At 41.4% G+C, this 20575-nt stretch overlaps 2 protein-coding genes across 2 annotated transcripts; both read right to left on the bottom strand.

Annotated features, from left to right (window-relative positions):
* Window positions 1-1117: 1117 nt before the first annotated feature.
* LOC133919728 (protein CURVATURE THYLAKOID 1A, chloroplastic-like) lies at window positions 1118-2360 on the bottom strand. Its single transcript, XM_062364216.1, has 5 exons — window positions 2126-2360; window positions 1938-2038; window positions 1722-1829; window positions 1572-1643; window positions 1118-1419 (listed from the first exon to the last, which is right to left on the bottom strand). Exons 1-5 carry the CDS (start codon window positions 2244-2246, stop codon window positions 1354-1356), a joined length of 468 nt encoding a protein of 155 aa, XP_062220200.1. The 5' UTR covers window positions 2247-2360; the 3' UTR covers window positions 1118-1353.
* A 3952-nt stretch (window positions 2361-6312) lies between these two features.
* LOC133917690 (basic blue protein-like) lies at window positions 6313-7727 on the bottom strand. The gene is made up of 2 exons (XM_062361562.1): window positions 7173-7727; window positions 6313-7087 (listed from the first exon to the last, which is right to left on the bottom strand). Exons 1-2 carry the CDS (start codon window positions 7360-7362, stop codon window positions 6888-6890), a joined length of 390 nt encoding a protein of 129 aa, XP_062217546.1. The 5' UTR covers window positions 7363-7727; the 3' UTR covers window positions 6313-6887.
* Window positions 7728-20575: the final 12848 nt, after the last annotated feature.

The following is a 20575-nucleotide window of genomic DNA, read 5'->3' as shown; positions in this document are numbered from 1 at the left end:
GAATTTCAAAATTCTTAATTAAAGGCTAAAAACATCTTTAGTGTTTGGAGAGTAGCAAGTGTGCATTTAGCTGTAGTCTAGGCTCGAGCTTGATCAAGTGAAGCTATTGACTTGTTACTCTTGGTGGTTGGCAATATCTAGCTAGTCTTTAGTGATTAGAGGTGTCTCAGTGAGCCTTTGGAGTTCTTGTGGGAGTTTCGGGAAGAGCTATGTGCTTGGTTTGATGCCCACTAATCTAGAGATGAAGAAGTGACAATCATAAATGAACACTTAAGACTTCGTGACTAAAGAGGGAGTGATATATTTTATGGATGCTCCTACAAGGATTAGAGGAAGTGCTAACTCCTCGATACCTAAAAAAAAATCGATGTTCTCTTATCCATCTCCTTATTTTTCTCTATTTACATTTGAGCATTTACTTACTTGCAAACTTTACTTTTCACATTTACTTTGTGTTCTAGCTTACTTGTTTTTCATGCTTTTGTCTAGGTTGGTCGTGTAGTCGTATTTCAATTCATCTAGGTTAAGGTTACTATTTATTTTAGAATTTGATAGAAGTAAATTTTTTAATAGTCCAATTCACCTACTTCTTGAGTCATTCGATCCTTTCATAAGCATAGAGAGCAGCGGGAGAAAAAGGGTGGTATAGGGATGCAGTGCGGTGAGAGGATGGGTGGTGCAGGGATGCGATAGGCAGGATGAGGGGGCGCTCTCGTTTGTTTCTTTTACTAACTGCCTTGGCTCTGTTTTGGTTGGATGGATGGTTCTGATACGCGTTTCTTTTTCCCCCTCCCATAATAGTAGATGGCAAATCAAATTGTAGTCTATCTCTTTTTTTTTTTCCATATGTTATATGTTGTAGTATCCATATTGGATTCTTTTTAGTTATTTCTCGTCTCTTCTAATAAATCTATATAGTTATGTTCTTGTCTCATGAAAATCAACGGTATAGATTTTTTTTTGTTACGATTAACGTGGTAATTTTTGTCTTGAGAGCGAGGGAGGTTGCTTCTTTTAACTTTACTTTATTAAAATAATAGGTGGTCGGTAGAAACGCTACGCTGAAATTTTGCTAGATTATAAGTTGTTTCTAAAAAGAAGTTCAATGGCTCATTAGTGAAATCGAAGCCACACATAGACGCATCCATTTGATTGCAAAATGAAGCGACGAAAAAGGTGATACCCTGAGGGCACAAAGTATGTACATTGTTATTCTCCATCAGAGGAAAGAACACAATAAGAGCTTCTTGGCACACAGGGTATGTAAAATTCGAAGGCAACAGTAGTAGTACTCTAGACAACAGGTAATGTGTTCTCAAAAGAATCATCCATCAAAATTTCAAGAGAAACATTTTACTCTGTCCCAGCAATCTTTTTCTTGATCGACTCGATGTCGTCGGCCAACTCTTTCCTGCTTTCCTGCCATCGGACAGGATGGAGAGCATGTTAAAAACTCATAATTGCACTTAGTGCCACTACTTAATTAGCTAAAAGCACTAGAGCCAAAGATGTTCGCTGCAAAAATTTGCCTCCAGCAGATGCACTTGCGGTAATGCCTAACTGCATCATACCTTGAAGAGAAGGTAGCGGTAGACGAACCATCCGGTGTACCCGAGCCCAACGAGCTCCATGATCTTGGGAAGCTGCAGAAACAATACGTTAACTTGTCAGGCTACACTGCTGGTCAGCCATCAGCGGGCAGCATAGCGTCGGAGGCGTACCAGAGGCACGGAGTTGATGGCCCCGACGATAACGGACGACAGCCAGACCGCGACGATGGCGCCGCCGGCGTACGTGAGGACGGTGGTCTTGTTCTCAACGGCGTCCCACTGTCACAAGTACAACAACACGCACCGTCACTAATACTGAGCCGCTCTGTTCACCATTCGAAGTTCTTGCCCAATACTTTACTTCTCTTTGAGCTAGGACGCGCGTACCTTGGCTTTCAAGTCCTCGATGAGCTCGTCGCCGCTCGCGGCCGAGGTCGCGGTGTCGTCGGAGGAGACCTTCACCCGAAGCAGCGACAACCTCGGCGCATCTGACATCGGTTTGCATGCATAACGGTTAATGCAGCAGCTAAAATTTCCAGAAGACAAAACAATTCGTGTCACTAACTGTTTGTCACCTTGGAGACGGAGAGGGGACAGGTTACGCCGCGGGAGGAGGACGGTGGGCGGCACGGCGGCGCCGACAGCGGGGAGGCGCGCTCCGCCGAGAAGCGCCGTAGAGTACGCCGTGGCGGCCATGTCAGTGCCTTATCGCTCGAGCTGGCTCTACCCTGGCCTCTGCTTTTGTTCCCTCTGCTACGATATCCTCCAGAGTTCAGTAGACTGATCCCCTTTTTCCTGCGTCCCGGTTGCTCTGCGTGGCTGTGTCTACTCCCTTCGATGCTTTGAGCAATGATCGGCCACGTGGCGGCATGCTGGGCTGTGATTGGCTGCATCCCTATCTCAAAAACCTTTGGTTCGCCTCGCAGGATTTCGTTGGCCCTCCTCGCAGCACGAGTCTTGAAGTCTTGAGCCTCAGGCCGTTTTGGTGGTTAGTGGCTAGTAATGAGCAATGATTGGTTAAAGTGTGTTTTTTTGTTTGCTTGACTTAAAGTGGTACAATACTCGTTTGAGGTGAGACAAAGATAAATGAGTAGAGAAACACCTCAGGAACCTAGGAACAGTTTTCCTCTGAGGTCTGCGTTCAGAATCTAGTACTTTTAGAGTACACCAAAATCAATATTATCCATCCATTTGTGAGAATCGGATGGTTTAGATTGAATGTATTACATACCACTAGTATGTGTTGGAGATATGATTAGTATAGGGTATTTTTGGGAGAAAATTTTGATTCGGTGAAGCACGTCTTGTGGGCAGCCTGGCCCATTTGGAGCGATTCATTTCGTGCTGCTCGGTTAGGGTTGGGGGCAAGGCGGCTGTCGCCGGGCGGAGGGGCCGTCGCCGGGACAGGAAGGAAGGGTGACGAGTGCGCCGCCGGGAAGGAAAGAACAGGAGCTAGTGGCGGCGCCGGACGGAAAAAACGGGCAAAAATGCGCTGATGATGCGGCTTTGGCCCAACCTAATCCAATCGATGGCACTTAATGTACAATTACTAAAATAACCCTCTCAAATGAACGGTGGATATAAATTACTAGTGCTTATTTACTAGTGTTGCGGTGTACTGTAAAAGTTCTCTCAGAATCAGGCAACTTGAGACTCACGAGTGTAAAGTCTGTAACCGGAAACGTGGTGTTATTAGTAAGGTCTAAGTAAATCTTGTAGTTTAATCTTAAACCATATTATGTAACCTCACACATCTAGATACATCACTTTTTACAAACACCAACTTATAGATGTACACACACTCACACTACGCATATTAAATATTGGAGATGTGGTGTTTAAAAAATAACAAAGTCAAGAAACATTTTGTTATCGACGAACACATCGTTTATCATTGAAACAAAATTTTATTTTGGTGAGACACAATGAGCAAACCAAGAATTTGATCCATAATGAGTTAAAAGTAAAAAATCTTTACTAAACATCTAAGCCAAGGCCTAGTTATCTAGTTACATCATTTTTTTTGTGCAGCTTCTGGCTTTGAGTTTTGAGACGGTCAGCAGTAGCTAGGCTAAAATTTACAAGTCAGAAATCACTACAAGGCTATGACTAAAACTTGCGACGTCTCATTTGTTAGAATACATAAACTTAGCCTATTATATTTAAGAATAATTTTTAATAAATTTTAAAGCCTCAACGTGTGAAGGGACAGGAGAGCAGTCGATGCATCGGTCCCCTGATGCGCATCAACCTCAGCGCGAGCCCTGCCCGCTCAACAAGTTCATCGACCGCTAGGCGCACAGCCATACGCACTGCAGCACTGGCACGGACGTGAGCCCTGCCCGCTTGGCGCTTGCTCGATCGTCACGCGTTCTTCGATGTCATGATCTCGTGGTGTTGGTCATGGTGGGTTAATCTGATGTGATGTGCGTGCACGTGCAGATTTAGGAGGAGCATGTCCATGGAGGTAAGGGTACGTTTGTTTAGGATTTTAAATTGTAGATTGTGCTCAGTAATTCAATGGTAAACAAACAGTTAGATTGTGAAACCAAATTTTTACGATTTAAAATTGAATTATGCCACAATGCGCCATCAATGAAATTATCGATCGAAACGATTTCTTTCTCTTTCCCGAGCCCGATCGCCTCTCACCGGCAACTCCTCTCTCTCTCTTCCGCAACACCTCGAAACCCTAGCGCCCCCGGCCCGAGATGGACGGCCTCTCCGGCACGGAAGAGGTCTTCGACGTGGCAGTGCACGGATTGACGGCTCCCGGCGCGCATCTCCTACTCCCCAGTGCGAGTGGTGTCACGAGGTCCACCGCCGCCGCTGTCATGGCCGCGGCTTGTGGTGTGAGGTCAATCTCCGGCGAGCCGAAATTGGATTCGGCGAAGAAGGCGGCTGCGCACACCCGGGCAGCTCCCGGTGCGACTGCACCCGTCCCCGGCGAGTTCCTTGCCACGGCGTGTGGCGCTGGGTCGTCGAGCCCGAGCGCGGCTGCCATCGCGTTTAGGGACGGCATCTCCGGCGCAGCGTCCTGGAATTCAGCGGGGAAAGCTCCGCGCGACCTTCGAAAACACGATTTGGGGTTTGGTTGGGAGGATCTGTGCTTGTTGGCTTCGGATTTGAGCTTGGGGGTGCTGCAATGGTGGTGTGTTACTCAATGGTGCTTGGTTGTAAGAGGAAAACGAGGGGGAGGGAGAGAGGAGTGAGGGCGGCTGCGAGCCTCACCGTGGCAAGAGGGAGCTCACCGAGCAGCTGGCTTGGTCAGATGAGGGGTGGAGCAACAGGAAGCTCGACGGGGTGGTGGCGTGCTGCTTGGTGCTGTGTTCTCCTGTGCGATGTATGCTCGGCTGGGGAGGAAAGTGAGGGAGAGAGCTGAGGAGAGCAGTTGCGGAGCTCTGGGCAGCGGGAAGGCCAACAACTCGACGGAGATGGTGAGTAGGATCAGCTCAATGCTGCTGCAGCTCTAGAGGGGGAAATGGTAGAGGAAGATGTGTCGTTGCTTGCAGTCGGGAGAGAAGATGGAGAGAGAGTAGCAGCTAATGCTTTGTTTGTCATGGATAAATATTTAATTTTTCATGAATTATATATTCTTTAACTTTTATTTATATATTTTTTATTTTAAAATAAACGTGTAAAAATATAAACATATCACCCAAAACAAATAAAATTATTACAGATTATTGATATAAAAACAGCAATCCACTCATTTTAGAATCCAAACAACTATCAGTTTTTACGATAAAACAAACAAACCTAAGAATCTGATCGTGGTCTCGCTAACAGCAGGGGTTGGACGGCGCGTGCTCGATGCTCCCCCGGGATCATCAACGCACGTCAGGGCGTGCCGCCGAGGGCTCGTCTCCGGTTACCTAGCTACTAGTTCAATCGATTTTGTTTCCTGCATGCTGGATACGGGCCAGTGTTATAGTGGTGGAAAAGTACTCACACAAATTTCTTATTTACCATTAAAAAATTTCACTATTTCCTTTAACAAACTTTCTTATCTATCATCGGTATCAATTTTTCGCTCCTTACATGCCACTCTATTCCATCCAAATGCACTGTTGGCCTATCAGTTGTGCCGTCCAAATGCAATGATAAAAATACAGATAAATATAGTATTATAAAGGAACTCACTTTCATCATATAATTTAGGACTAGAGATCATTTTAAAAATTAACCTATCATATAAAAATAATATTAATGAATTTTTCAGTATTTTAGGATTTTGTTTGAGACTCTAACAATTGTTAGAAGTTGTAAAAGTATATTTTTAGAGAATTTTAATTTAAATTCTATATAGGATTTTTGGGTGAATTAAATTAAAATAGGTTGTACATATATTATGGAACATGTATAGTTCTAGGATTTTTAGAGAAACAGAAGATCGATATGTTCATAAACAATACTAGTGAACTTGGATGGCAGAATTGACCGAAACGTAATAGAGTGGCATAGAAGGAACAAAAAATTGAAACCGATGGCAGATAAGAAAGTTTGCTTTCTGAAGTGGCAAGGAGGGAAGAGTGAATTTTTTTTATAGTAAATAAGGAATTTCTCATATCAATTATTAGAGAACAAGCCCGTCCACAGGATCTCCGTCCAAAGTCTCTTATTATCTCGTTTTCCTTCCCCATGGGTACCGTGCTTCTTCCTCTTCATACCGGTGTCTCCTCGCTCCCCAGTGGCTCTTTACACCGGTGGTATTGTCAGTCATCATCCATTTTCAGTGGCTCTTCTGTCACCCCTCCCTTGCTAACCACTCGTTTTTGTGCTCCCCGCCATCGGTACCACCAGCTCGCCACCTACGCCGCCAATGTTGCCACCACCACTCTGTTACCCATCGCCAATCTGATCGTCTCCCCAAGCACCCTGTAAACCCAGCACCTGATGACCTCCCCCCACCTCTAAATCTCACCATCACCCATTTTTCTTTAGCGCGTGTTCACAACATCGACTGAAGCGTTTGAGATTTCAATCACCCGATCATTAGGAAGTGTGCAATTATTATACTCTGGCTACTAGCCATGCCTTTTGAATTTACCACTGCAATTTAGCCACACACTTTCGAATTTTACAGAAGATTTGCCACAGCTCACAACCAAGCCGAGGCCACAAAAGCCACACTAGTTGCAACTTGTACATAGCAGCTCAAGAACAACAACAAACGGACCCAGGACGTACACACGACCAGAACGCACACTAGTAGATTAACTAAGCAAACTGCTTAACTAGCACTAGATCCTGCAGGCTACCACAAGCTTGGGTCATGGATCAATCTTGAGCTGGACGTCAGGACGTCGCTACAGCTAGCTAGCCCAGCGCCAGCCCCTACACGACCCTGACGGCGATCTTCATGCCGGCCTGGCAATGTCCCCGCACGGTGCAGACGAAGTAGTGGGTGCCCTTGCCGAGCTTCACCTTGTCCCGGCCGCTCCGCAGCACCTTGGAGCCCCTGGGCACCACGCAGCTCCGGTACGCCGCCGCGTTCACGATCGCCACGTCGTGCACCGCCCGGTTGTAGTTGAACACTGCACACAAAATTGTCACGCCGCATGCACGACGGCACACCAAGCGATAAATGCGCAGACGAACAGCTTCTCTCTCTCTACTTACCCAGCAGGTCGCCGGCGCGGAAGGTCCTCCCCCTGGCCCACCCGGCGACGTTGAACTTCCACCCGCCGTAGTCGCCGACCATGTACGACGCCGCCGCCTCGGCGAGCGGGGCGCTCGTCACGAGGAAGCCGATCAGGAGCGCCGCGCCGAGGACGCCACCGCTGCTCGCACTGCCTCTTCCCCGAGCCATCCACCGGTACAGCTAGCTTGGCAGCAACGACCGAGTGATCAGCTTGATTGCACCTTGCACTTGCACAAGAGCTGCCTGCCACGGCGTGGCATCTTATAGCGCCGCGGCCGAGGCAGGTGGAGTCAGACGTGGCGAGAGTCGGAGAGTGGAGTGGGTGCGGGAACCGGCGCGCGCGCCGGCATTAACGCGCAGTGCTTGCTGGAGGCGCTTTGGCTACCGCGCTGAATCAGGCTGAGGAACAGAACAAAAGGCTGAGTTTTCCGACAAGTAAAATAGCCGAGGCATGTCGCATGTGGCTGTCGTACAGGTAGGCACTCGATGGCTTCGATTTGAGTTGGAAATGGAGTTTACACAATGATCTATGATTGCAGCTTTTGCTCAATCTGAACCAAAATATACTCATCATCTTCAGTCTATGCATCTGAATCGTGCACAAAGTTTTCTCTAGTGCAGGTGCAGCTTTGCAAACTAGGGACCTAAAATGACCGTGAAGTTCTCATTGCGTTGCTGGAAAACTTTGTCTTTTGAGTAAACTTTCCGTGGACGCGAAGTGTTATTATTGCTGCCTGCATGGTAACCTCGTGTCAATGAATCAGAGATGTGTCCACACTCGAGACGCACTACTCCATGAGTAACATACTCGTATCACGTAACTTATCCACGCAAATCCTCAAAAGATCGACACGACCCGTGTTTCTCGTAGTCGCCGCCGTTTCCGAGACAAATGTTTGTCTAGTTGCCAATGTCTGTACATCGTCAGCCATTGATGACACTTGTTAATCTCAATACCGGTTGTATGAGGATTGCTTGTCTTTCCATGCATGAGGAAGAAGGGGTCGGTCAGCCGTCCGACGTCAGGAGGTCAACTAAAATATGGCTGTGGAGTGCGACAAATTATTGGATGCTCGATCAGCTTGCTTTGAGATTTGGAGCAAAATACAGGAGCGCCGGCTGTCTGATTTGGATGTCGCCGATGGCTGCAGGATGCGAGTGACTTGGATGTCGCCGCCGGTACACGTAGCAGTGCTTCGTTCCTAGAGTATTTATACTAGGTGTCTGTTTGTTTGGGATGAGGTTTTTTGTTTTTCGCTGAAAGCTGAGTTTTTTGGAAGCCGTCTTCTGTCTTTTAGCGGTTAGTTGTTAGTTTTTATGAGAAATTTTTAGATTCTTAATGCATCAAAAATTTAAAAAATCACTTTTAATCAGTTTCTTAGCTTTAATTTTGTTTCATCAAAAACCAACTTTTTAGAATACTGTTTGTTTCAGATTTTGTCTTTTGAAAAACAAAAGCTAATCAAAAGCTAAAACAAACTGAGCCTAAGCTAACGATGATGCAAGCATGATAAGAGGAACACTTCGTTCCCGGAGCAAGGTTTTTTACCAGTAAATTTACCAGATATCACCGATAAACATAATTTATCAGATAAATTAAATAAATTTATACAAAATTTAAATAAAATATTGATAAATATGTTTTTTCTACCTAGGTCTACTGGTAGACCCTGTAAATTAGATATACAGGCCAAAGTTTTTTCTCTTGCACCGAGAATACTTTTATCAGAGGATAACATTTTCTTTTTTTAGAGGAACATTTTGACGCGCTAACAACAGGTAATGCACAAGTTCCACGGTGCGTAAACGAACGTGGGCTAAAGGAGATTGTACACAGTTCTACAGTAATGGGCCTTCAGCCCATATATGCGCAATAACGTCGCAGCCTTGTGTAAATTAGGATGGAAGGCTGCAAAGGTTAAGTGTGAGCCTAGTAATAATAGGCTTCTCGTCAAGTGAGAGCCCATTAGCCCACCAATAATCCCTCCCGTAAATTGAAAAACGAAAACGCTAGTTACCATCGTGGCCGTCCATTCGTTCATATGAACGGTGGATGGAGGTCCCGAAGCGGTTCGAGCCCTCGAAGGGAGGTTGGCAATATTTTGAAACGCCACTACTCCCCAGGCCGTCAAGGAATTTTTTTATTTACATATATTTTATTTTCGGTGTGCATCAATTTTAAAAATTGACAAAATTGTATGCATGTCACCAGTTCAGTGTGCGACACGTGCTTATCACCTATCGAACTTACATGTCATATTTTTGTCTTTTTTTATTTCTCATTCTAAAGGTCATATTTTTATCTAAATTTTTTTTAAGAGCTAAATGATAGTATCTTATACACCACAAATTCTAATTTTCTGCCTATTTTGGTAGTGTTTTACATTTTGAGACACATTTTAAACTTATGGTCCATCCACTGAGTGATAAGTTAAAAATATTACTTTCGATTACTCTTAAATTCAAAACACTATCGAAATAGTCATAAAAATTGTATTATAGAGAATGCTATCATTCAGCTCTTAAAAAAATTCAAACAAAAATATGATATATAAAATAAGAAAAAAAAAGAAAAATGTTGCTTGTTACTTGTAATATTTTTAGGGCAGCCATTCCAATTACAGAGACAACATATTCAATCATATTTGCCTAAATAGACAATATGTCATCATATTTATAAATTTAGCATCCGTATTCGGTACCTTATTTACCAAAAATGGTGAATAATGTCATATTCGACACCTCAGTTACCGAATATAGCCAACCCTCCATTCACGAACAGTAGCCACGTTAAGTTGATTAAATTTCATTTCCACTTTCCTTCAAAAGGGTGGTCTTCTGTTACTCCAAAAATTTTAAATTTTTTGTACATGTTCTATAATCCAAATAAATTCTCAAAAATCTGAAAAAATTCACTAATATTATTCTTATGTGATGGACTAATTTCTAAAACTATTTTCAGCCCTAGGTTATATAATGAAAAAATGAGTTCCTTTGTAATGCTCTATTTATATCATTTCATATGATATTCTTCTTTTAATTTAATTTAAATTTAAACAAAATTTAACTATCTCATTGTTTTTATCTCATTCACATGCTAACCTTTTAACTATATTTTTGAAGAACAGTGGGCGAGCTGTCGCGTCTCTTGAACGGTGCAAGCAGTAGTTGCTTGAAAAGAAGAATGGTAACAAGGACGGGGAGGAGGCGTGCAAAGAGTTTAGGAACTTGGAGCGTCTCTATAGACATTGCTGCAGAGGTAGTGCTCATGGTCGTGGTCACTACTCACTTGATGTTTGTCTAAGCGGCTAAGCAACACAGTCACGATATTTCTATAGACTATGTAAAGAGAAGAGTTATTTGTTTTGACTACTTCCAATATCATTTTAGATGTATATGTATGTAGTCAAACATTTAAAACTTACTATATATATTGTTATATTTATAAATATTCAAATGAAAACACAACAAATTATGCATAGATTCGCCATTAAATTTACTTTTGTAACTGTTATGATTATATTTTTATAAATATATTATACTAAAAATAGTAGTTAAAATGTATTTGGAAAACCATGTTATTATTTAAAGTATAATATAATCATACTATAAGTAACTATTGTTTGCACCGTTCAAAAGATGCGCCACCTCGCCTGTCGTTCTTCAGAAATGTAGTTAAGAAGTTAGTATGTGAATGGGATAAAAATAATGAGATAGTTAAATTTTATTTAAATTCAAATTGAATTAAAAAAATAATATCGCATGAAATGATAAAAATATATGTAAATGGAGCATTACAAATGAACTCACATTTTCATCATATAAACTAGGGCTGAAAATAATTTTAAAAATTAGTTCATCACATAAGTAGAATATTAGTGATTTTTTCTAGATTTTTGGGAATTTATTTGAGGCACTAACAATTGTTAGAAGTTATAAAAATAGCTTTTTTGCATAATTTTAGTTTAAAATATACAAATTATTTTTAGTTGAATTAATTAAAATGGGTTGCACATGGATTATAAAATACGTACAAATTTTTTTAAAATTTTTAGAGTAACAAAAGACAACCGTTTTAAAGGAGAGTGTAAACGAAATTTAATCAACGTAATATGGCTACTATTCATGAACGAAGGGTTGGCTATATTCGGTAACTAATATGTCGAATATGACAATGTTCACTATTTTTGGTAAATAAGGTACCAAATACGAATGTTAAATTTATAAATACGATAATATATTATCTATTTCGGTAAATATAATCGAGTATATTGTCTAATTTTAAATTTTTGCAGATAGAAAACCATTAAACGATGGTCCACGGACTCTATCTTGGAATGGTTCTTGGCCGAAAGTCTTTTGCGTGAAAAACGGCTTTGGTTATGCCCGGAGTTACACCGCATGCAAAATCCAACATAAAATAGTACTAGCGGGTTGGCACGTCTATATCACATCTATTTTTTTTACATAGAGTATGACAAAATTTTTTTTGAAAAAAATAGATTCACCACTTTTTGGACATCTCAGTATTTATTTATGAATTTATCAATATTTAACACATTCATTTAATATGGAAAAATAATAGTACTTTCATGTATGCACTTAATTTTAACATGTAAACGACAGTGATACTAACCTAATTAAATTTGTTTCATTTTTTTTAAGTTTAAGATATTTTTCTATGCATTTTAGATTATTTTAGCTGATTTATCAATATAATTATTATTCCTTTTGCTATTTTTCTAAGACCCATATGAACAATAGCTACAATAATTTTATTCTAGAATTGCTCTAATTCTTAGCCCTTTAATATATATAATAGATTCATGTCCTTAATAATATTTTCTTTTACCCAGGAGTTGTCGTCTCAAAATATATGTCGACCGAGGAAAAGAAAACATAGCTATCACAATAACTTTTTTCCCCTAACATATCAACGAGAAAGAGATTAAGTGATTGTATCACCTAAATGATCAGTAGCATCCATGATCATTTTCCATTAACTTTTTTCTTTTCTTTTCTTGTGAGGGGTAAAGAGAGATTTCATTGATTATATAGGGGTAGAGTTACAATCTTGTTGTACAAGCATCTCAATACAGCTAGGAATACCAGAAAGCCACGCCTGCATGTCCAGCTTGATATGCTTAGTTCTTTTGTGATGAACCGGATTAGCACTCATGTAGACTGCAGAGATATTATCACAGTAAATAATCGTGGCCGAGTTGAGCTTGTAGTCGAGTTCGCCCAGAAGCTAACGGAGCCAAACTTAGTGTTTATTTGTTTAGCCTTTTGTTTTTGGTTTCTCTGAAAAGCTATGTTTTTTATTTTTTTTAAAAGCTGCTTTTGAATTTTAGTTATTGAATTTTACAATAATTTTTTGACTTCTCAGCACACTACTTCTAAGAAAAGCTACTCTCAGCTAGCTTCTCAACTTCTAGTTTATTTTCTCAGAAGCAGTCTTCTAACTTCTTCAGAAATTACTTTTCAGCAAACACGTTTGTTTGTGCTTCTGGCTTATGGATTTCCGATAGAAATAGAAGCCAAAAGCAGCCTGAAACAAATAGACCCTCACTCAGCGGCTGCGTTGACTACGGCCATACTCGACTTCAACGCTAGAACGGGAGACCGTTGGCAGTCATTTTGATGACCAGGAGACCAAGTAGCCACCGAGGAAAATGCAGAACCCCGATGTCGAGCGCCGAGTGTTTGGGCAATCGGCCAATCAACATTGAAGTATGCGGTGATGTCCAAGTTGCAGTCACCGGAGATGGAAGCCCGAGTGTCGATGTTCTGCGTACGTAGCGTAGAATCCGTTTGACAATGGCGAGATGGTAGTCATGAGGATCATACATGTGAAGGCAAGCCTGTTGCATGGCGTGACTCAAGTCAGGTCGAGTCATGGTCACATATTGCATCGTGTAGGCGAGGCTCCGGTAGTGCGAAGGATCAGCGAGCTTGGCGCCATCAGTGCTCGAGACCTTCGGCTTTGTGTCGAGCATAGTGGTGACTAGTTTCTAGTTGCTCATTCCAGCTCGTTCAAGAGGATCATCAGCATAGCGTGACTGTGATAGGAAGAAGCCATTTGCTGATCGAGTGACTTGAACGTCGAGGAAGTAATGCAAGTCGCCTATGTTCTTGACGGTGAATTCATACTGGAGAGCGGTGACAAGGACTTGGAGAAACGCATCAGAGGATGCAAAGACGATCATGTCGTCGACGTAGAGGAGCAAGAATGTTGTGTGCGTCGGAGGATAAACAAGGAAGTATCAGACCAAGCGGATTTGAAACCAATGGATGAGAGAAATGTCGCAAATCTGATGTACCCGCTCCAGGGATTGAAGCTGGCCATCCATGGCGTAGATGGAGTGGAGGGAGGCCTAGGTGTCCCAGTGTTGGAAGAAGAACCACCATTGTTGGAACACCCAGACTTCTTCTTCTGGTGAGAGCGCTGGCTCCTGGCAGAGTTTGCCGGATCATGCATAGGAGACAGTGAGATCGAGCGGTCGGCAAATAGAGCTTGTGCGGCCACCTGTTTTTCAGATTGGACTGCCTGCAGTTCTTCAAGGAGGAGAGTGGAACGAACTGACAACAACGGAGGAAGTGGATCTTTCGCCGTGATAATAGAAACCACACGGCAAAATTTCAAATTTAAGCCACGAAGGAGATTGAGCACTTGGTTTTCCTTGCGTACAGGCTGTCTGACGTCCCATAGTGCATCAGCTAGAGTCTTGAGCTTGGGCAGTATTGTATGATTGATGTGAGAAACCGTCTAAATATTATTCTAATTAATTATTAAGTCAATCATTTCTATAATCACGACTGTAATGATTAACTAGAATACCATTTTGATAGTTCCAACATGTGTTTTGCTCCCCATCCAAATAGTATTCTAATTAATCATTAGATTGACCATTTTCATAATTACAACTACAATGATTAAACATAATATCATTCTGGCAGTCCCAGCATATGTTTTGTGTACAAGATCGAAACACGCGTCTTTCCAACATACATCATCACAATAAAGCTTAGTAAAGAGTGAGTAATTGAAAATATATTACAAGTATTTGAGTATTAACAATTTTTGATAATTTACAAAAAAAAAGAGAGCTAGGAAGACAATAAAACATATCATCAACTAGCCAAAAGAGAAACTACATAGCGGGAGAAAATATCTATCAATAACAAAAGATAAGTGGAGCCATATGCTCTTAGACTCCATCCCAAATTAACGTCATCCAAATAGATAGCACTACTCATCCCTGCCACCTACATCGACGGGTGTGAAGTAACCGAACACTACCTCCTTCACGCCGGTAGCACCTGAAAGAGCGACGTGAATACAAAGGTACTTAGGTACATATAAATAATTCAATTCCCAGAATCATGCATTTGGATGTTAGCAAAGAGACAACCACATGGTTAAGTAAATTCATAATCAAAAGTAAATTTGGACACAGCAATATGAGCATTTATACTTAACCATACCCATATACCCCTCCTATCCTGTAATAATCAACATCAAAAATATCTGTAATAGAACCATCATATATATATATATCTGTGAATAAAACTATCTCAACAACATCCCAACATACCGTACCACATCATTCCATATCCGTGACTCTACAACCGATGTGAATGGACAGAAGTATGCTCATAACTGAAAGTGTGGTAATTCGAAATATTTTTACACCCTGCATGGGAGTACTCTTTTACCCACACGACATGAGGACCATTCGGTTTGTACGACCCACTAAAATCCACATAAGGGGTACTCGTAACAACCTTTTCCAAATAAGCTTCAACCTTTTGATCAGGCACCTCTAGGTGCGGGGATCATCTAGAACTACTCTCAGATGTAGTGGGGTCACAACTACATAAGGTATTCAGCTCATCCTTCCCATAAATGGATATGTGGTTAATACAGAAAGTGCTAAAGCCAATGACACTGATGGACGGTACTTAATGGATGCAAGTGGTCTATGGCATCCAGACTCCTCTCCCAACCTACCCATAGCACCGTCCATATTTCGCATCATCCTCACCACTCATACATCCCAACATCATTACCAATTCCTTTGTGAACAAGTAATAAACCCTAAGCTCGCGAACAGTGGTTGAATCCACTGCTCAACTTCTACCGATAACCTATGCATTACTAAGCATTCGATTAACTTTTGAAGTTAGACTACATAGTTAAACCCATGTTATAAGGATAGAAAACATCAGATAACCAAGGTAAGATCAATGCAACAACATAGGTTCTACTCACAATTCTTAACATCGACTCGCTATTCATGCACAACATACATATAACATAACTTATCAAATTAGACACAACTGATCCAAGTAGTGGGTAGAATATGCTTAGATGTTTGTCTTGCTGCTACAGCGTCTGCTTGTTGCTACATGCACAATATTCACAGAATTCTAGAGGCTCGGGGTCGCCTTCAACCACTTGGACCGTCGGCGCGACGCTCTCTAAATAAATCACGAATGCGTTGCATAAACAAGTGAATGATAGAAAAATATGCATATAATGCATGCTTGAACAATAATGAAGCGCAATGTTTCGAAAACATTTGCAATGGAACGCTAAACGATTTGGGTTGGAAAAGTTTTGAACCTCGGATAAGACGTCCTAAGTCCATCTCCAGCAGAGGAGGCATTTTTGCAGCTTCGGGTGCTACAGTGATTCTGCGGTGTACTGTGTCACGTACTGTAGCAACTCCAGCAGAATCGGTATCCGGTGCTACAGTACTGCGGAGAGAGAAATTGGACCGCAAATTTGCGGAGCTACTGTAGCACCGTAACACTGTAGTGGCACTGCGGGGTCCGGAGAGAGAAAAAGAGGAGTAGAAGGTAGAAAATAGGGTAGCGGCTGGAGATGAAAAAAATAAGGGATGCTGTAATAGTGATAAGAGATGCTGTAATAGTATTTTTGAGGATAAAAATTTAAGGTAGCTGCTGGAGATGGCCTAAGGTCATATAGCTTTGCATGGCTAGCAGTCAGACCAAAGGTGTTGTGGCAGTTAGACCGCCAACGTGCAGAGAGATTTGGGGTCTGGTGGTCAGACCGAACCCCTGGGCGGTCAGACCGTTAGCACTGGCGGTCAGACTGGCCTGATCAGCGATCAGACCATGAGACCTTACCGGTAGCACCTTTGCGGGGGTGCCAGTGAAGGCTCCAGCGAGGCCTTCGACTACGAACAGTACTAAAGTGCTCTATAGAACTAGTGAAGTGCTTTTAAGGCTATTTAGACAAAATTTACCGAGCTAAACTCGGAATACCACATGGATAAACCCTAGGCTAGGGTTAAACTTAGGTGTTAATAGAATAAGGATTGATTAGAGCTTGAGAACAACAGGGAACAGTAGGGGAAGACTCATCTTGACTTAGGAAAGCTTTCTATCAGATCAACCCACTCTGGGGAAGTTACGATTTTGAGATCGAGCTCCGGGGTGGGGTACGAGCTTGAGATGGAGAGGTCCCAAGAAAAGTGCCTTCGGCGATGGAGAAGAGGGGGATGAGCTCGGGGAAACCTTAAAAAAACTCAGGAAGCCTTCTGGAACAGTCTTTTCCCTTTTCTCTTCCTTTTTCTATTCTTCTTCTTCTCCAAAGCATTTAGGGTTTCCTAAAGAGCTGTAAACCATCTTCAAAATATTTTTGAAACATGTTTAACTAGATTTAATAAATAAATATGCAAAAACATAATGCAATGATGATTATGCATGTTTAATTATGTGATTAAAATTTTTGGGATGTGACAATCGACAAATCACCCTGGTACAAGCTTCTGAACTCGGCTTCGATGTACACCGCCTGGGTAAGCCTGTTGTCGAGAAACAAACTTTCAATCAAGCGCTAGACATCGAAGGAGGTACTATTGGGCTTCATCACCAAATTGAGAATCTCTTTCGAGATGGTGGTGTAAAGCTAGTTGACAACGCCAGAACTGATCATGAACCAGTCAGGGTCAGAGGGGATTGCTATGGTGGAGTGTTCACGTGAGCACCCAATGCGAATTTGCCAAAAACGGTGTCCAAGAACAAACACCATTGAGTGTAATTGAATTCATGAAGTTCCAAGGTAATCGGGACATGAGTGCGGATGTGAACCATTTGGATGGTGGAAGGAGAAATGCGCAGGGAATCAATGGGCTGATGAACTGGAGAGGTGGGTTGTGAAGAACGCACAGAGGAAGCAGAAGAGGAAGGCATGACGACAGAAGAGGAAGGCAAGAGCAGGTGCTGAATTGTAGACTAAATCCGCTCTGACACCATGTAAGATAATAGAATGCAAACCCCTGCTGAATCTTGTGCAGGTGCGTTGCTTATATAGAAGTTTACACAATCGACACGCTAACAGAAAACATAACTGACACCTAAAGACTCTTTGGCCTAGTCTACTGACACATGGATAAGCCCAGAGAAATAGGACGCCAGGGCTGACTAAAAGTGCAATCTAGCCCCCAAGTGTGGTTTTAGTAATTAATGGCAATACCTATAGACTAACAATGGCGTTAAAAATTGTTAGTAGGTTATTTCATAGGTGGTGCATGGAGGAGAGATATGCATCAAGATAGATGAGCTCTAAGTGATATGTGGATAAGTTAATGATAATACCTACGAACTAACAATATTATTGAGAATTATTAATAGGTTATTCCATAGGAAGATGCATAAGTGATGAAGCATGGATTCGTTGAAAAATACCATGAGATCAAGAAATGGATCGATATCTTTGAGCTCTTAGTGATGCTCATAAGGAGAACGAGAAGCTCAAGAAGTTTGACAATAAGCGCAAAGACAAAGTTACTTGCGGAAGATCAATCAACTAAAGGTATGGTATTGTCAATATAGTTTTATGGACTAACCCATGCGTATTGTGCTTGAGAGTGAGTGGGGTTAGGTTCCTTATGAAGATTGACAATAAACGTAAAGGCTAAGTTACTTATAAAGATAAAGTAACTTAAGGTATAAAATTGTCAATTATATTTTATGGACTAACCCATATGCTTTGTGCTTTAAAGTAAGTTAGGGTTAGGTTTCATAAGAAGACATAAGTTTAATTGAGATATCTAATATGCCAAGAGTGAAGAACAAAGATTAGACTACATATATGATAAAATGAATTCATTGAAGATATCGGATACAAAGTGGTTTTTATGGCAAGACAGTGAAGGACAAATGATGCTCAGCTACGATAGACCATCTGGTGGTGAAGGGCAAGCAAATGGCTTGGCACCGAAAAACCAAAGCAGTGGTGAAAGGCGAGTGAAGGCTTTGCACCAATAGACTATGCAAGGTCATGGGAAGCTATGGGTAATTCGTATCAATCACATGAAGAATCAAGAAGAGATGGAGTGGAGTTTATATGAAAGTTGGCAACACTTAATGTTTGAAAGAAATAAGCGGTACTAGAAGTTATTCAAAGGCTTAAAGTAGTTAAAAACGAGTTTTTCATTTGAATTTGAGTATATGTATGCCACACTATTAAGAGGGATGCAACGTAGAATATTTTGATATGTCTCAGTGCTCAAGAGTATCTAACCAATTCAAAGTGAGAGACACAAAACACCCATGAACACCAGCTAGTGCTAACTTTTTTTTGTGTTGAGAGTTTACTTTAGGAGTCCGGTGCCAAATATGTGAAAGTGTCTGAATTGGGTTTGGAGTGTTCCTAGTTTGATCCAATGTGTTTGAGATCACGAATTCAGTAGGCATGAGTAGTCCTCTGAATAAGCTTTCCGTTGAGTCTAAAATCGTTGAAATCACACATCATGATTAAAAGTTATTATCTTTTTTAGAGGGTCTGCTGTTCTGAACTCGGAAGTTCCGAGTTAACCCGAAAGTTCCAGATGAAATCCAGGTTGGGGTTCTCGGTTTTGGTTTGAAGTTTTAATTTGGAAGTTCCGAATTGAACCCGGAAGTTTCAAATTCTGTGGTCAGTTAGGAGGTTTAGGACTTAATCTGGACAGGGGTCTCGGGTGGGTCTAACTCGAGTAATCTGGAAGTTCTAGATAAATCCGGAAGTTTTGGATTGTACTGACTGTTAGGCTTAATGGCTAGTTTTTAGGGGTTGGATATAAATATCCCCTCATCCTCTCTTTGTTGAGTTGTTGGTGCTCTAGAGTTCTCTCCACTGAATTTTATTGTGAGATTTGAGAAGAAAATTGAGTTGAGCTGAGAGATTGGAAGTTTGAGAGCAAGTGAGCATAATTTCCATCTTGAGCACTCGAGTTCATCAGCAAGAAATTTGTCGTCGCGTTTGTTACTCTTAGAGCTCAGAGCTTCTAGGCAGCTAGATATCGCCGACGAACACCTAAGGTTGTGATGTATCGTGGGTAATTTGTGAAGGCTTGGATTTCGCCTTCGTAAGGAAAGAAATCAAGAGTGAAAGCTCAAACTCAAGTGTGATCGAGTTTGATGAGAAAAATGATTGAAAGTGATCCGGCTCAAGTGTGACTGAGCCTCTTAACAGAGATGTAGGAACCTCAGATGGAGGTGTCCAAATTTTGGGAAATTAATCCCGTGTCTCCTCTTTTTATTTGTTTATTTTTGAGTTCCTGCTCTCTATTTGTCAAATTTGCTCGATTTACTTGTTCGTGTGAAATTGATTACATGTACTCTATAGATCTGATTGGACTTATTATTTGGAACACACGACTTAATTTGGTTTGATCTAGAACTCATTAGGTATAGTTTAATTTTAGTTTTAAGTTTTAACCCGGAAGTTCCGGTCAACAGTAATTTCAGAATTTCAATTAGAGTTTTTTATATCTTGTTAGATTTGAATAATCTTTGACTCTAGAATTGTAACCTTTATACTTATTTAGGATGATTGTACACTAGTTAAGTTTTGCATATTTAGATTTTTAATTGTGAAAAATCTGTTAGTTTATTTTCCATTACAAGTTTAGGCTAAATAGTAAAAGTAGTTTTAATTTTATAGTAACATCTATTTACCTCCTTTAAATGATATCATTATTCTTCTACTTAGGTCATCTCCAACGGAGTCCCCAAATCTGCAAATTCCAGTGCTACAATACTTTGTGGTCTACTGTAGCACTGGAAATTTATCTCCAACAGATCCTCTATCCAGTGATACAGTACTGCTACAGTGTTAGGGATAGGGGATGCTGTAATAGTATTTTGATGATGAACATTTGAGGTAGCTATTGGAGATGGTCTTAGTAGGAGTGTTGAGGAGGAGCCGGCTATGAGCATCAATAGGATTTTAGGAACTGTACCGATCGTGCTCACCCATGTGTTAGCGCATCATGGCCCCTCTACTTCTTCCAAAGTATTCTCAGACACCCAGACTGAAATTCTTCGACTCGAGAGAGTGAAGTTATGGATGAACAGTACCCATGAC

The sequence above is a fragment of the Phragmites australis genome, chromosome 5, assembly GCF_958298935.1.
Source record: "Phragmites australis chromosome 5, lpPhrAust1.1, whole genome shotgun sequence".
Classification (NCBI taxonomy): Eukaryota; Viridiplantae; Streptophyta; class Magnoliopsida; order Poales; family Poaceae; genus Phragmites; species Phragmites australis.
Note: the sequence above shows the minus strand (reverse complement) of the source record. Positions and strands in the feature narration are given on the sequence as shown.

Coding starts and splice junctions, on each gene's coding strand:
- LOC133919728 (XM_062364216.1), bottom strand. CDS start 2,246: ATGGCCGCCACGGCGTACTCTACGGCGCTTCTCGGCGGAGCGCGCCTC. Junction 1,830..1,937: donor TCGAGGACTTGAAAGCCAAG/GTACGCGCGTCC, acceptor TACTTGTGACAG/TGGGACGCCGTTGAGAACAA. Junction 1,644..1,721: donor CCATCAACTCCGTGCCTCTG/GTACGCCTCCGA, acceptor TTGTTTCTGCAG/CTTCCCAAGATCATGGAGCT.
- LOC133917690 (XM_062361562.1), bottom strand. CDS start 7,362: ATGGCTCGGGGAAGAGGCAGTGCGAGCAGCGGTGGCGTCCTCGGCGCG. Junction 7,088..7,172: donor CCGCGCCGGCGACCTGCTGG/GTAAGTAGAGAG, acceptor TTTTGTGTGCAG/TGTTCAACTACAACCGGGCG.